Source organism: Chiloscyllium plagiosum, unplaced genomic scaffold (genome assembly GCF_037043375.1).
Source record: "Chiloscyllium plagiosum isolate Xiang-an unplaced genomic scaffold, Cpla_swu_hap1 HiC_scaffold_35, whole genome shotgun sequence".
NCBI lineage: Eukaryota > Metazoa > Chordata > Chondrichthyes > Orectolobiformes > Hemiscylliidae > Chiloscyllium > Chiloscyllium plagiosum.
In genome coordinates, this window is record NW_028270173.1 from 19922191 (window position 1) to 19938607 (window position 16417).

Consider the following 16417-nt stretch of genomic DNA (forward strand, 5'->3'; position numbering starts at 1 on the left):
GACTGAGCGGGAGTTCTCCTGGCAAAAGGCAGATCTGGCTGCGGGTTACGCACCACGGGGTGGGTGGTGGGTGGTGTGTGGTGGGTGGTGGGATCCTTCACCCAACCTCCCAGCCATCCCCCTCCCCTCTGGGTTTTCTCCGTCCGTATCCCCCCCCCTCCCCCCCCACCCCCTGCATCGCCCACTCACTCACCAAACTCGATGAAAACGTAGGGTCTGGAAACGGTGGCGACCTTCCTGATGTACAGCTCACTGAACTCAGCCTGCAGGTCGTCCAGAAAGGCGTAAGCCAACCTTTTGGCATAGTTCCCCTCGCACAGCACCAAGTAGCAGACCCCCCGGTCTATCAGGTAGCTGCCCGGAGACACAGAGAGAGAGAGGATCCAGTGTGACAGAGCCACAGTCAGGAACCAACACCGGGCAATGCAAGGTGAGCTGGGGCTTTTATGGGATGGGTTCGGGGTTATTGGTGGGGGTGGGGGTGGGGGGGGGATGCAGGCGGAGGTCACCTCTGTACGATCAGCACAGACACAGCAGCAGACCGAGGCCATTCGCCCATCGTGCCTGCACCGGTTCTATCCCACCTCCTGCCTCTTCTCCATATCCCCGTACGCCCTTTTTAACATCAAGGACAAATACCCCTCAACTGAACTTGCCCTCCATCACATTTCCAGCAGCGCTTCCCCGCCCCACCCCCCACCCCGCCCCGCGCTGGGTGCAAATGTTCATGCTCTCCTCCCCACCATTTTCGCACATCCCTTGGCATCGGCCAGCCCCCACCCTCTTTATTCTTTCACCGAGCTTCTAAACCCCCCAAACCCACCCCCCCCCACCCCCGGTCTGCTCCCTGCAGCCCGCTCGCAGCTCTGCAAACCTCTCACCACAGCTTTCCCCCCCCCCCTCTCTCCAGGGAGAGGCTCGCACCTTCTTCAACCCGCGCTCACTGCTGACCTTCCGCATCCCTGGAACCATCCTTTGCAAATCGTTTCTGCCCTGTTCCACCCCACCCCACCCCCCCTCCACCACTCGGGCGCTCCCCCAACCACACCTGGGACTCAGTACTCCAGCTGAGGCCTACCCAGTGGACTCGTGCAAGCTGAACATCTCCTCCGCCCCATCCCTGTCTGAAACGTGCGACCCCTTACTCTGAGATGACACAGGGGAAGCAATCTCCCCCACACCTACCCCCTGTCAACACCCCAAAGGAAGTTGAATTTTTTAATAACAACATTCTATATCTAGTTCCACTCTATTCCAGTAAATACAGGCACAACCTCTTGCAGTGAGACAGTGCTCCAACTCAAAGTAAGAGTTAATCCTGAAAGAAGGTGATGGCTGAACCATTCTGGCCAGCAGAGTTCACTGCAGTCTGTCTGGTCTGCATGACGCTGTATGTAATCCAGGAACCCATGGTAATTAGAGTTAGAGAGCCATAGAGATGTACAGACCCTTCGGTTCAACCCGTCCAGATATCCCAACCCAATCTAGTCCCACCTGCCAGCACCCGGCCCATATCCCTCCAAACCCTTCCTATTCATATACCCATCCAGGTGCCTCTTAAATGTTGCAATTGTACCAGCCTCCACCACATCCTCTGGCAGCTCATTCCATACATGTACCACCCTCTGCGTGAAAAAGTTGCCCCTTAGGTCTCTTTTATATCTTTCCCCTCTCACCCTAAACCTATGCCCTCTAGTTCTGGACTCCCCCACCCCAGGGAAAAGACTTTGCCGATTTACCATATCCATGCCCCTCATGATTTTGTAAACCTCTATAAGGTCACCCCTCAGCCTCCGACGCTCCAGGGAAAACAGCCCCAGCCTGTTCAGCCTCTCACTGTAGCTCAAGTCCTCCAACCCTGGCAACATCCTTGTAAATCTTTTCTGAACCCTTTCAAGTTTCACAACATCTTTCCGATAGGAAGGAGACCAGAATTGCATGCGATATTCCAACAGTGGCCTAACCAATGTCCTGTACAGCCGCAACATGACCTCCCAACTCCTATACTCAATACCAATAAAGGAAAGCATACCAAACGCCTGCTTCACTATCCAATCTACCTGCAACTCCACTTGTTTCAGGAAATTTGAGACCAACACAGTGTGGCTGGAGTTCCAGGGATGAAAAGCCCCATGATGTGGGTGGGAAAGGTATGCTTCCCATAGCAGGAATGTCAAGAGTAACCCGGTCTGTAATTCCGGGGCTTTGGCTTTGGATGAGACGCAGCCCAGATGCAGCATCAGTTTCAGCTACCAACGGTGCACAGTGCGATGTGTCGCAGTCACAATCCAGGAAGTGATCCGAGCTGTAAATGGCATTCCCCGGACGCCTGATAAGCAGCAGGGACAGGCATGGTCAGTGCAGGACCAGACGGATGGACTCGGGAGCTGTCATTCAGATCAGCGCATGGAGCTCCGCACTCACACAGTAACTGGGGGGTAACAGCTCCCAATGTCCCTCAGCGTTAGCCTCAGCACCGACACTCACACAGTAACTGGGGGGTAACAGCTTCCCAATGTCCCTCAGTGTTACCCTCAGCACCTACACTCACACAGTAACTGGGGGGGGGTAACAGCTTCTCAATGTCCCTCAGTGTTACCCTCAGCACCTACACACACACAGTAACTGGGGGGTAACAGCTTCCCAATGTCCCTCAGTGTTACCCTCAGCACCTACACTCACACAGTAACTGGGGGGTAACAGCTTCCCAATGTCAGTCAGCATTACCCTCAGCACCTACACTCACACAGTAACTGTGGGGTTAACAGCTTCCCAATGTCCCTCAGCGTTACCTCAGCACCGACACTCACACAGTAACTGTGGGGTAACTGCTTCCTAATGTCCCTCAGCGTTACCCTCAGTACCAACACTCACACATTAACTGGGGGGGGGGTGGAGGGTAACAGCTTCCCAATGTCCCTCAGTGTTACCCTCAGCACCTACACTCACACAGTAACTGGGGGCAACAGCTTCCCAATGTCCCTCAGTGTTTCCCTCAGCACGTACTCTCACAGTAACTGGGGGGTAACAGCTTCCCAATGTCCCTCAGTGTTACCCTCAGCACGTACACTCACACTGTAACTGAGGGGGGGTGGGGGTTAACAGCTTCCCAATGTCCCTCAGTGTTAACCTCAGCACCTACTCTCATACAGTAAATGGGGGGGTAACAGCTTCCCAATGACCCTCAGTCTTAGCCTCAGCACCTACACTCACACAGTAACTGGGGGGTAACTGCTTCCCAAAGTCCCTCAGCGTTACCCTCAGCACCTACACTCACACAGTAACTGCGGGGTAACAGCTTCCCAATGTCCCTCAGCGTTACCCTCAGCACCTACACTCACACAGTAACTGGGGGGTAACAGCTTCCCAATGTCCCTCAGTGTTACCCTCAGCACCTACACTCACACAGTAACTGGGGGGTAACAGCTTCCCAATGTCCCTCAGTGTTACCCTCAGCACCTACACTCACACAGTAACTGTGGGGTTAACAGCTTCCCAATGTCCCTCAGCGTTACCTCAGCACCGACACTCACACAGTAACTGTGGGGTAACTGCTTCCTAATGTCCCTCAGCGTTACCTCAGCACCGACACTCACACAGTAACTGTGGGGTAACTGCTTCCTAATGTCCCTCAGCGTTACCTCAGCACCGACACTCACACAGTAACTGTGGGGTAACTGCTTCCTAATGTCCCTCAGCGTTACCCTCAGTACCAACACTCACACAGTAACTGGGGGGTTACAGCTTCCCAATGTCCCTCAGTGTTACCCTCAGCACCTACACTCACACAGTAACTGGGGTTAACTGCTTCCCAATGTCCCTCAGCGTTACCCTCAGCACCTACACTCACACAGTAACTGTGGGATAACTGCTTCCTAATGTCCCTCAGTATTACCCTCAGCACCTGCACTCACACAGTAACTGGGGGGTAACAGCTTCCCAATGTCCCTCAGCGTGACCTCAGCACCTACACTCACACAGTAACTGGGGTTAACTGCTTCCCAATGTCCCTCAGCGTTACCCTCAGCACCTACACTCACACAGTAACTGGGGGGTAACAGCTTCCCAATGTCCCTCAGTGTTACCCTCAGCACCTACACTCACACAGTAACTGGGGGGTAACAGCTTCCCAATGTCCCTCAGTGTTACCCTCAGCACCTACAATCACACAGTAACTGGGGGGTTACAGCTTCCCAATGTCCCTCAGTGTTACCCTCAGCACCTACCCTCACACAGTAACTGTGGGGTAACAGCTTCCCAATGTCCCTCAGTGTTACCCTCAGCACCAACACTCACACAGTAACTGGGGGGTAACAGCTTCTCAATGTCCCTCAGTGTTACCCTCAGCACCTACACTCACACAGTAACTGGGGGGTAACAGCTTCCCAATGTCCCTCAGTGTTACCCTCAGCACCAACACTCACACAGTAACTGGGGGGTAACAGCTTCCCAATGTCCCTCAGCGTTACCCTCAGCACCTACACTCACACAGTAACTGGGGTAACAGCTTCCCAATGTCCCTCAGCGATACCCTCAGCACCTACACTCACACAGTAACTGGAGGGTAACAGCTTCCCAATGTCCCTCAGTGTTACCCTCAGCAACGACACTCATACAGTAACTGGGGGGTAACAGCTTCCCAATGTCCCTCAGTGTTACCCTCAGCACCTACACTCACACAGTAACTGGGGGGTAACAGCTTCCCAATGTCCCTCAGCGTTACCCTCAGCACCGACACTCACACAGTAACTGGGGGGTAACAGCTTCCCAATGTCCCTCAGTGTTACCCTCAGCACCTACACTCACACAGTAACTGGGGGGTAACAGCTTCCCAATGTCCCTCAGCGTTATCCTCAGCACCTACACTCACACAGTAACTGGGGGGTAACAGCTTCCCAATGCCCCTCAGTGTTACCCTCAGCACGTACTCTCACAGTAACTGGGGGGTAACAGCTTCCCAATGTCCCTCAGTGTTACCCTCAGCACGAACACTCACACAGTAACTGAGGGGGGGTGGGGGTTAACAGCTTCCCAATGTCCCTCAGTGTTACCCTCAGCACCTACTCTCATACAGTAAATGGGGGGGTAACAGCTTCCCAATGTCCCTCAGTGTTACCCTCAGCACCTACACTCACACAGTAACTGCGGGGTAACAGCTTCCCAATGTCCCTCAGTGTTACCCTCAGCACCTACACTCACACAGTTACTCTGGGGTAACAGCTTCCCAATGTCCCACAGTGTTACCCTCAGCACCTACACTCACACAGTAACTCTGGGGTAACAGCTTCCCAATGTCCCTCAGTGTTACCCTCAGCACCTACACTCACACAGTAACTGGGGGGTAACTGCTTCCCAATGTCCCTCAGTGTTACCCTCAGCACGAACACTCACACAGTAACTGAGGGGGGGTGGGGGTTAACAGCTTCCCAATGTCCCTCAGTGTTACCCTCAGCACCTACTCTCATACAGTAAATGGGGGGGTAACAGCTTCCCAATGTCCCTCAGTGTTACCCTCAGCACCTACACTCACACAGTAACTGCGGGGTAACAGCTTCCCAATGTCCCTCAGTGTTACCCTCAGCACCTACACTCACACAGTTACTCTGGGGTAACAGCTTCCCAATGTCCCACAGTGTTACCCTCAGCACCTACACTCACACAGTAACTCTGGGGTAACAGCTTCCCAATGTCCCTCAGTGTTACCCTCAGCACCTACACTCACACAGTAACTGGGGGGTAACTGCTTCCCAATGTCCCTCAGTGTTACCCTCAGCACATACACTCTCACAGTAACTGGGGGGTAACAGCTTCCCAATGTGCCTCAGTGTTACCCTCAGCACCTACACTCACACAGTAACTGGGGGGTAACTGCTTCCCAATGTCCCTCAGTGTTACCCTCAGCACCTACACTCACATTGTTACTGAGGGGTGGTGGGGGTTAACAGCTTCCCAATGTCCCTCAGTGTTACCCTCAGCACCTACACTCACACAGTAACTCTGGGGTAACAGCTTCCCAATGTCCCTCAGTGTTACCCTCAGCACCTACACTCACACAGTAACTGGGGGGTAACAGCTTCCCAATGCCCCTCAGTGTTACCCTCAGCACCTACACTCTCACAGTAACTGCGGGGTAATTGCTTCCCAAAGTCCCTCAGCGTTACCCTCAGCACCAACACTCACACAGTAACTGGGGGGTAACAGCTTCCCAATGTCCCTCATGGTTACCCTCAGCACCTACACTCACACAGTAACTGTGGGGTAACAGCTTCCCAATGTCCCTCAGTGTTACCCTCAGCATTTACACTCACACAGTAACTGGGGGGTTACAGCTTCCCAATGTCCCTCAGTGTTACCCTCAGCACCTACACTCACACAGTAACTGGGGGGCAACAGCTTCCCAATGTCCCTCAGTGTTACCCTCAGCACCTACACTCACACAATAACTGGGGGGTAACAGCTTCCCAATGTCCCTCAGCGTTACATCAGCACCTACACTCACACAGTAACTGGGGGGTAACTGCTTCCTAATGTCCCTCAGTGTTACCCTCAGCATTTACACTCACACAGTAAATCGGGGGTAATAGCTTCCCAATGTCCCTCAGTGTTACCCTCAGCACCTACACTCACACAGTAACTGGGGCGGTAACAGCTTCCCAATGCCCCTCATGGTTACCCTCAGCACCTACACTCACACAGTAACTGTGGGGTAACAGCTTCCCAATGTCCCTCAGCGTTACCCTCAGCACCTACACTCACACAGTAACTGGGGTAACAGCTTCCCAATGTCCCTCAGCGATACCCTCAGCACCTACACTCACACAGTAACTGCGGGGTAACAGCTTCCCAATGTCCCTCAGTGTTACCCTCAGCACCTACACTCACACAGTAACTGCGGGGTAACAGCTTCCCAATGTCCCTCAGTGTTACCCTCAGCACCTACACTCACACAGTAACTGTGGGGTAACAGCTTCCCAATGTCTCTCAGCGTTACATCAGCACCTACACTCACACAGTAACTGGGGTTAACTGCTTCCCAATGTCCCTCAGCGTTACCTCAGCACCTACACTCACACAGTAACTGTGGGGTAACTGCTTCCTAATGTCCCTCAGTGTTACCCTCAGCATTTACACTCACACAGTAACTGGGGGGTTACAGCTTCCCAATGTCCCTCAGTGTTACCTTCAGCACCTACGCTCACACAGTAACTGTGGGGTAACAGCTTCCCAATGTCCCTCTGCGTAACACTCAGCACCTACACTCACACAGTAACTGCGGGGTAACAGCTTCCCAATGTCCCTCAGTGTTACCCTCAGCACCGACACTCACACAGTAACTGGGGGGGTAACAGCTTCCCAATGTCCCTCAATGTTACCCTCAGCACCTACACTCACACAGTAACTGGGGGGTAACAGCTTCCCAATGTCTCTCAGTGTTACCCTCAGCACCAACACTCTCACAGTAAATGGGGGGTAAACAGCTTCCCAATGTCCCTCAGTATTACCCTCAGCAACTACACTCAGACAATAACTGCGGGGTAACAGCTTCCCAAAGTCCCTCAGCGTTACCCTCAGCACCTGCACTCACACAGTAACTGTGGGGTAACAGCTTCCCAATGTCCCTCAGCGTTACCCTCAGTACCAACACTCACACAGTAACTGGGGGGTAACAGCTTCCCAATGTCCCTCAGCGTTACCCTCAGCACCTACACTCACACAGTATCTGGGGGGGCCTGGGGGGTAACAGCTTCCCAATGTCCCTCAGTGTTACCCTCAGCACCGACACTCACACAGTAACTGGGGGGTAACAACTACCCAATGTCTCTCAGTGTTACCCTCAGCACCTACACTCACACAGTAACTGGGGGGTAACAGCTTCCCAATGTCCCTCAGTGTTACTCTCAGCACCCACACTCACACAGTAACTGGGGGGTAAGTGCTTCCCAAACTCCCTCAGTGTTACCCTCAGCACCTACACTCATACAGTAACTGGGGGGGCGTGGGTGGTAACAGCTTCCCAATGCGCCTCAGTGTTACCCTCAGCACCTACACTCACACAGTAACTGGGGGGTAACAGCTTCCCAATGTCCCACAGTGTAACACTCAGCACCTACACTCACACAGTAACTGGGGGGTAACAGCTTCCCAATGTCCCTCAGCGTTACCCTCAGTACCAACACTCACACAGTAACTGGGGGTAACAGCTTACCAATGCCCCTCAGCGTTACCCTCAGCACCTACACTCACACAGTAACTGGGGGGTAACAGCTTCCCAATGTCCCTCAGTGTTGCCCTCAGCACCTACACTCACACAGTAACTGGGGGGTAACAGCTTCCCAATGTCCCTCAGCGTTACCCTCAGCACCTACACTCACACAGTAACTGGGGGGTAACAGCTTCCCAATGTCCCTCAGCATTACCCTCAGCACCAACACTCACACAGTAACTGGGATAACAGTTTCCCAATGTCCCTCAGTGTTGCCCTCAGCACCTACACTCACACAGTAACTGGGGGGGGCGTGGGGGGTAACAGCTTCCCAATATCCCTCAGTGTTACCCTCAGCACCTACACTCACACAGTAACTGGGGGGTAACAGCTTCCCAATATCCCTCAGTGTTACCCTCAGCACCTACACTCACACAGTAACTGGGGGTTAACAGCTTCCCAATGTCCCTCAGCGTTACCCTCAGCACCAACACTCACACAGTAACTGGTGGGTAACAGCTTCCCAATGTCCCTCAGTGTTACCCTCAGCACCTACACTCACACAGTAACTGGGGGGTAACAGCTTCCCAATGTCCCTCAGTGTTATCCTCAGCACCTACACTCACACAGTAACTGGGGGGTTACAGCTTCCCAATGTCCCTCAGCGTTACCCTCAGCACCTACACTCACACAGTAAATGGGGGGTAACAGCTTCCCAAAGTCCCTCAGTGTTACCCTCAGCACCTACACTCAGAAAGTAACTGTGGGATAACAGCTTCCCAATGTCCCTGAGCGTTACCCTCAGCACCTACACTCACACAGTACCGGGGGGTAACAGCTTCCCAATGTCCCTCAGCGTTACCCTCAGCACCTACACTCACACAGTACCGGGGGGGTAACAGCTTCCCAATGTCCCTCAGCGTTACCCTCAGCACCTACACTCACACAGTAACTGGGGGGAGCGTGGGGGGTAACAGCTTCTCAATGTCCCTCAGCGTTACCCTCAGCAACTACACTCACACAGAAACTGGGGTAACAGCTTCCCAATGCCCCTCAGTGTTACCCTCAGCACCTACACTCACACAGTAACTGGGTGGTAACAGCTTCCCAATGTCCCTCAGTTTTACCCTCAGCACCTACACTCACACAGCAACTGGGGGGTAACAGCTTCCCAATGCCCCTCAGTGTTACCCTCAGCACCGACACTCACACAGTAACTGGGGGTTACTGCTTCCCAATATCCCTCAGTGTTACTCTCAGTACCTACACTCACACAGTAACTGGGGGGTAACAGCTTCCCAATGTCCCTCAGTGTTACCCTCAGCACCTACACTCACACAGTAACTGGGGGAGTAACAGCTTCCCAATGTCCCTCAGTGTTACCCTCAGCACCTACACTCACACAGTAACTGGGGGGTAACAGCTTCCCAATGTCCCTCAGTGTTCCCCTCAGCACCGACACTCATACAGTAACTGGGGGGTAACAGCTTCCCAATGTCCCTCAGTGTTACCCTCAGCACCTACACTCACACAGTAACTGTGGGGTAACGGCTTCTCAACGTCCCTCAGTGTTACCCTCAGCACCTACACTCACACAGTAACTGGGGGGTTACAGCTTCGCAATGTCCCTCAGCGTTATCCTCAGCACCGACACTCACACAGTAACTGGGGGGGTAACAGCTTCCCAATGCTCCTCAGTGATACCCTCAGCACCGACACTCACACAGTAACTGGGGGTGGGGGGGTGGGGGGGTAACAGCTTCCCAATGTCCCTCAGTGTTACTCTCAGCACCTACACTCACACAGTAACTGGAGGGTAACAGCTTCCCAAAGTCCCTCAGCGTTCCCCTCAGCACCTACACTCACTCAGTAACTGGGGGTTAACAGCTTCCCAATGCCCCTCAGTGTTACACTCAGCACCGACACTCATACAGTAACTGGGGGAGTAACAGCTTCCCAATGTCCCTCAGTGTTACCCTCAGCACCTACACTCACACAGTAACTGGGGGGTAACAGCTTCCCAATGTCCCTCAGTGTTACCCTCAGCACCTACACTCACACAGTAACTGGGGGGTAACAGCTTCCCAATGTCCCTCAGCGTTACCCTCAGCACCTACACTCACACAGTAACTGGGGGGTAACAGCTTCCCAATGTCCCTCAGTGTTCCCCTCAGCACCGACACTCATACAGTAACTGGGGGGTAACAGCTTCCCAATGTCCCTCAGTGTTACCCTCAGCACCTACACTCACACAGTAACTGTGGGGTAACGGCTTCTCAACTTCCCTCAGTGTTAACCTCAGCACCTACACTCACTCAGTAACTGGGATAACAGTTTCCCAATGTCCCTCAGAGTTGCCCTCAGCACCTACACTCACACAGTAACTGGGGGGGTAACAGCTTCCCAATGCCCCTCAGCGATACCCTCAGCACCTACACTCACACAGTAACTGGGGGTGGGGGGGTGGGGGGGTAACAGCTTCCCAATGTCCCTCAGTGTTACTCTCAGCACCTACACTCACACAGTAACTGGAGGGTAACAGCTTCCCAAAGTCCCTCAGCGTTACCCTCAGCACCTACAGTGACTCAGTAACTGGGGGTTAACAGCTTCCCAATGTCCCTCAGCGTTAACCTGAGCACCTACACTCACACAGTAACTGGGGGGTAACAGTTTCCCAATGTCCCTCAGTGTTACCCTCAGCACCTACACTCACACAGTAACTGGGGGGTAACAGCTTCCCAATGTCCCTCAGCGTTACCCTCAGCACCTACACTCACACAGTAACTGGGAGGTAACAGCTTCCCAAAGTCCCTCAGTGTTACCCTCAGCACCTACACTCAGAAAGTAACTGTGGGGTAACAGCTTCCCAATGTCCCTGAGCGTTACCCTCAGTACCAACACTCACACAGTCACTGCGGGGTAACAGCTTCCCAATGTCCCTCAGCGTTACCCTCACCACCTACACTCACACATTACCTGGGGGGTAACAGCTTCCCAATGTCCCTCAGCGTTACCCTCAGCACCTACACTCACACAGTAACTGGGGGGGGCGTGGGGGGTAACAGCTTCCCAATGTCCCTCAGTGTTACCCTCACCACCTACACTCACACAGTACCTGGGGGGTAACAGCTTCCCAATGTCCCTCAGCGTTACCCTCAGCACCTACACTCACACAGTAACTGGGGGGGGCGTGGGGGGTAACAGCTTCCCAATGTCCCTCAGTGTTACCCTCAGCACCTACACTCACACAGTAACTGGGGGGTAACAGCTTCCCAATGTCCCTCAGCGTTACGCTCAGCACCTACACTCACACAGTAACTGGGGGGTAACAGCTTCCCAATGTCCCTCAGTGTTACCCTCAGCACCTACACTCACACAGTAACTGCGGGGTAACAGCTTCCCAATGTGCCTCAGTGTTACCCTCAGCACCTACACTCACACAGTAATTGGGGGGTAACAGCTGCCCAATGTCCCTCAGCGTTACCCTCAGCACCTACACTCATACAGTAACTGGGGGGTAACAGCTTCCCAATGTCCCTCAGTGTTACCCTCAGCACCTACACTCACACAGTAACTGTGGGGTAACAGCTTCCCAATGTCCCTCAGTGTTACCCTCAGCACCTACACTCACACAGTAACTGGGGAGTAACAGTATCCCCATGTCCCTCAGCGTTACCCTCAGCACCTACACTCACACAGTAACTGGGGGGTAACAGCTTCCCAATGTCCCTCAGTGTTACCCTCAGCACCTACACTCACACAGTAACTGGGGTAACAGTTTCCCAATGCCCCTCAGTGTTACCCTCAGCACCTACACTCACACAGTAACTGGAGGGTTACAGCTTCGCATTGTCCTCAGCGTTATCCTCAGCACCTACACTCACACAGTAACTGGGGGGGTAACAGCTTCCCAATGCCCCTCAGTGATACCCTCAGCACCGACACTCACACAGTAACTGGGGGTGGGGGGGTGGGGGGGTAACAGCTTCCCAATGTCCCTCAGTGTTACTCTCAGCACCTACACTCACACAGTAACTGGGGGTTAACAGCTTCCCAATGTCCCTCAGTGTTACCCTCAGCACCTACACTCACACAGTAACTGCGGGGTAACAGCTTCCCAATGTCACTCAATGTTACCCTCAGCACCTACACTCACACAGTAACTGGGGGGTAACAGCTTCCCAATGTCCCTCAGTGTTACCCTCAGCACCTACACTCACACAGTAACTGGGGGGTAACAGCTTCCCAATGTCCCTCAGTGTTACTCTCAGCACCTACACTCACACAGTAACTGGGGTAACAGCTTCCCAATGTCCCTCAGTGTTACCCTCAGCACCTACACTCACACAGTAACTGGGGGGTAACTGCTTCCCAATGTCCCTCAGTGTTACCCTCAGCACCTACACTCACACAGTAACTGGGGGGTAACAGCTTCCCAATGTCCCTCAGTGTTACCCTCAGCACCTACACTCACACAGTAACTGGGGGGTAACAGCTTCCCAATGTCCCTCAGTGTTAGCCTCAGCACCTACACTCACACAGTAACTGCGGGGTAACAGCTTCCCAATGTGCCTCAGTGTTACGCTCAGCACCTACACTCACACAGTAACTGGGGGGTAACAGCTTCCCAATGTCCCTCAGTGTTACCCTCAGCACCTACACTCACACAGTAACTGCGGGGTAACAGCTTCCCAATGTGCCTCAGTGTTACCCTCAGCACCTACACTCACACAGTAACTGGGGGGTGACAGCTTCCCAATGTCCCTCAGTGTTACCCTCAGCACCTACACTCACACAGTAACTGGGGGGTAACAGCTTCCCAATGCCCCTCAGTGTTACCCTCAGCACCGACACTCACACAGTAACTGGGGGTTACTGCTTCCCAATGTCCCTCAGTGTTACTCTCAGTACCGACACTCACACAGTAACTGGGGGGGTTACAGCTTCCCAATGTCCCTCAGTGTTACCCTCAGCACCTACACTCACACAGTAACTGGGGGGTAAGTGCTTCCCAATGTCCCTCAGTGTTACCCTCAGCACCTACACTCACACAGTAACTGGGGGTGTAACAGCTTCCCAATGTCCCTCAGTGTTACCCTCAGCACCTACACTCACACTGTAACTGAGGGGGGGGTGGGGGTTAACAGCTTCACAATGTCTCTCAGTGTTACCCTCAGCACCTACACTCACACAGTAACTGGGGGGCAACAGCTTCCCAATGTCCCTCAGTGTTACCCTCAGCACCTATACTCACACAGTAACTGGGGGGTAAGTGCTTCCCAATGTCCCTCAGTGTTACACTCAGCACCTACACTCACACAGTAACTGAGGGGGGGTGGGGGGTAACAGCTTCCCAATGTCTCTCAGTGTTACCCTCAGCACCTACACTCACACAGTAACTGGGGTAACAGTTTCCCAATGCCCCTCAGTGTTACCTTCAGCACCTACACTCACACAGTAACTGGGGTAACAGTTTCCCAATGCCCCTCAGTGTTACCCTCAGCACCTACACTCACACAGTAACTGGGGGGTAACAGCTTCCCAATGTCCCTCAGCGTTACCCTCAGCACCTACACTCACACAGTAACTGTGGGGTAACAGCTTCCCAATGTCCCTCAGCGTTACCCTCAGCACCGACACTCACACAGTAACTGCGGGGTAACAGCTTCCCAATGTGCCTCAGTGTTAGTCTCAGCACCTACACACACACAGTAACTGTGGGGTAACAGTTTCCCAATGTCCCTCAGCGTTACCCTCAGTTCCAACACTCACACAGTAACTGCGGGGTAACAGCTTCCCCATGTGCCTCAGTGTTACCCTCAGCACCTACACTCACACAGTAATTGGGGGGTAACAGCTGCCCAATGTCCCTCAGCGTTACCCTCAGCACCTACACTCACACAGTAACTGTGGGGTAACTGCTTCCTAATGTCCCTCAGCGTTACCCTCAGCACCTACACTCACACATTAACTGGGGGGGGCGTGGGGGGTAACAGCTTCCCAATGTCCCTCAGCGTTACCCTCAGCAACTACACTCACACTGTAACTTGGGGGTAACAGCTTCCCAATGTCCCTCTGTGTTACCCTCAGCACCTACACTCACACAGTAACTGGAGGGTAACAGCTTCCCAATGTCCCTCAGTGTTACCCTCAGCACCTACACTCACACAGTAACTGGGGGGTAAGTGCTTCCCAATGTCCCTCAGTGTTACCCTCAGCACCTACACTCACACAGTAACTGGGGGGTAAGTGCTTCCCAATGTCCCTCAGTGTTACACTCAGCACCTACACTCACACAGTAACTGAGGGGGGGTGGGGGGTAACAGCTTCCCAATGTCTCTCAGTGTTACCCTTAGCACCTACACTCACACAGTAACTGAGGGGGGGTGGGGGGTAACAGCTTCCCAATGTCCCTCAGTGTTACCCTCAGCACCTACACTCACACAGTAACTGGGGGGTAACAGCTTCCCAATGTCCCTCAGTGTTACCCTCAGCACCTACACTCACACTGTAACTGAGGGGGGGGTGGGGGTTAACAGCTTCACAATGTCTCTCAGTGTTACCCTCAGCACCTACACTCACACAGTAACTGGGGGGCAACAGCTTCCCAATGTCCCTCAGTGTTACCCTCAGCACCCACACTCACACAGTAACTGGGGGGTAAGTGCTTCCCAATGTCCCTCAGTGTTACACTCAGCACCTACACTCACACAGTAACTGAGGGGGGGTGGGGGGTAACAGCTTCCCAATGTCTCTCAGTGTTACCCTCAGCACCTACACTCACACAGTAACTGCGGGGTAACAGCTTCCCAATGTGCCTCAGTGTTACCCTCAGCACCCACACTCACACAGTAACTGGGGTAACAGTTTCCCAATGCCCCTCAGTGTTACCTTCAGCACCTACACTCACACAGTAACTGGGGGGTAACAGCTTCCCAATGTCCCTCAGCGTTACCCTCAGCACCTACACTCACACAGTAACTGGGGGGTAACAGCTTCCCAATGTCCCTCAGCGTTACGCTCAGCACCTACACTCACACAGTAACTGGGGGGTAACAGCTTCCCAATGTCCCTCAGCGTTACCCTCAGCACCTACACTCACACAGTAACTGGGGGGTAACAGCTTCCCAATGTCCCTCAGCGTTACGCTCAGCACCTACACTCACACAGTAACTGGGGGGTAACAGCTTCCCAATGTCCCTCAGCGTTACCCTCAGCACCGACACTCACACAGTAACTGTGGGGTAACAGCTTCCCAATGTCCCTCAGCGTTACCCTCAGCACCGACACTCACACAGTAACTGCGGGGTAACAGCTTCCCCATGTGCCTCAGTGTTAACCTCAGCACCTACACTCACACAGTAATTGGGGGGTAACAGCTGCCCAATGTCCCTCAGCGTTACCCTCAGCACCTACACTCACCCAGTAACTGTGGGGTAACTGCTTCCTAATGTCCCTCAGCGTTACCCTCAGCACCTACACTCACACATTAACTGGGGGGGGCGTGGGGGGTAACAGCTTCCCAATGTCCCTCAGCGTTACCCTCAGCAACTACACTCACACAGTAACTTGGGGGTAACAGCTTCCCAATGTCCCTCAGCGTTACCCTCAGCACCTACACTCACACAGTAACTGTGGGGTAACAGCTTCCCAATGTCCCTCAGCGTTACCCTCAGCACCGACACTCACACAGTAACTGTGGGGTAACAGCTTCCCAATGTCCCTCAGCGTTACCCTCAGCACCGACACTCACACAGTAACTGCGGGGTAACAGCTTCCCAATGTGCCTCAGCGTTACCCTCAGCACCGACACTCACACAGTAACTGTGGGGTAACAGCTTCCCAATGTCCCTCAGCGTTACCCTCAGCACCGACACACACACAGTAACTGTGGGGTAACAGCTTCCCAATGTCCCTCAGCGTTACCCTCAGTTCCAACACTCACACAGTAACTGCGGGGTAACAGCTTCCCCATGTGCCTCAGTGTTACCCTCAGCACCTACACTCACACAGTAATTGGGGGGTAACAGCTGCCCAATGTCCCTCAGCGTTACCCTCAGCACCTACACTCACACAGTAACTGTGGGGTAACTGCTTCCTAATGTCCCTCAGCGTTACCCTCAGCACCTACACTCACACATTAACTGGGGGGGGCGTGGGGGGTAACAGCTTCCCAATGTCCCTCAGCGTTACCCTCAGCAACTACACTCACAC

The 16417-nt window shown here is 53.6% G+C and overlaps 1 protein-coding gene across 1 annotated transcript in view; it reads right to left on the reverse strand.

Annotated features, from left to right (window-relative positions):
- The window catches only part of LOC148140412 (vesicle-trafficking protein SEC22b-like), a 54728-nt gene that overhangs the window by 13544 nt on the left and 24767 nt on the right, over positions 1-16417 (reverse strand). Inside the window, exon 3 of the mRNA XM_087979342.1 lies at positions 194-354. Coding sequence (XP_087835468.1) covers positions 194-354 — 161 coding nt within the window. The remainder of the gene's footprint in view (positions 1-193; positions 355-16417) is intronic.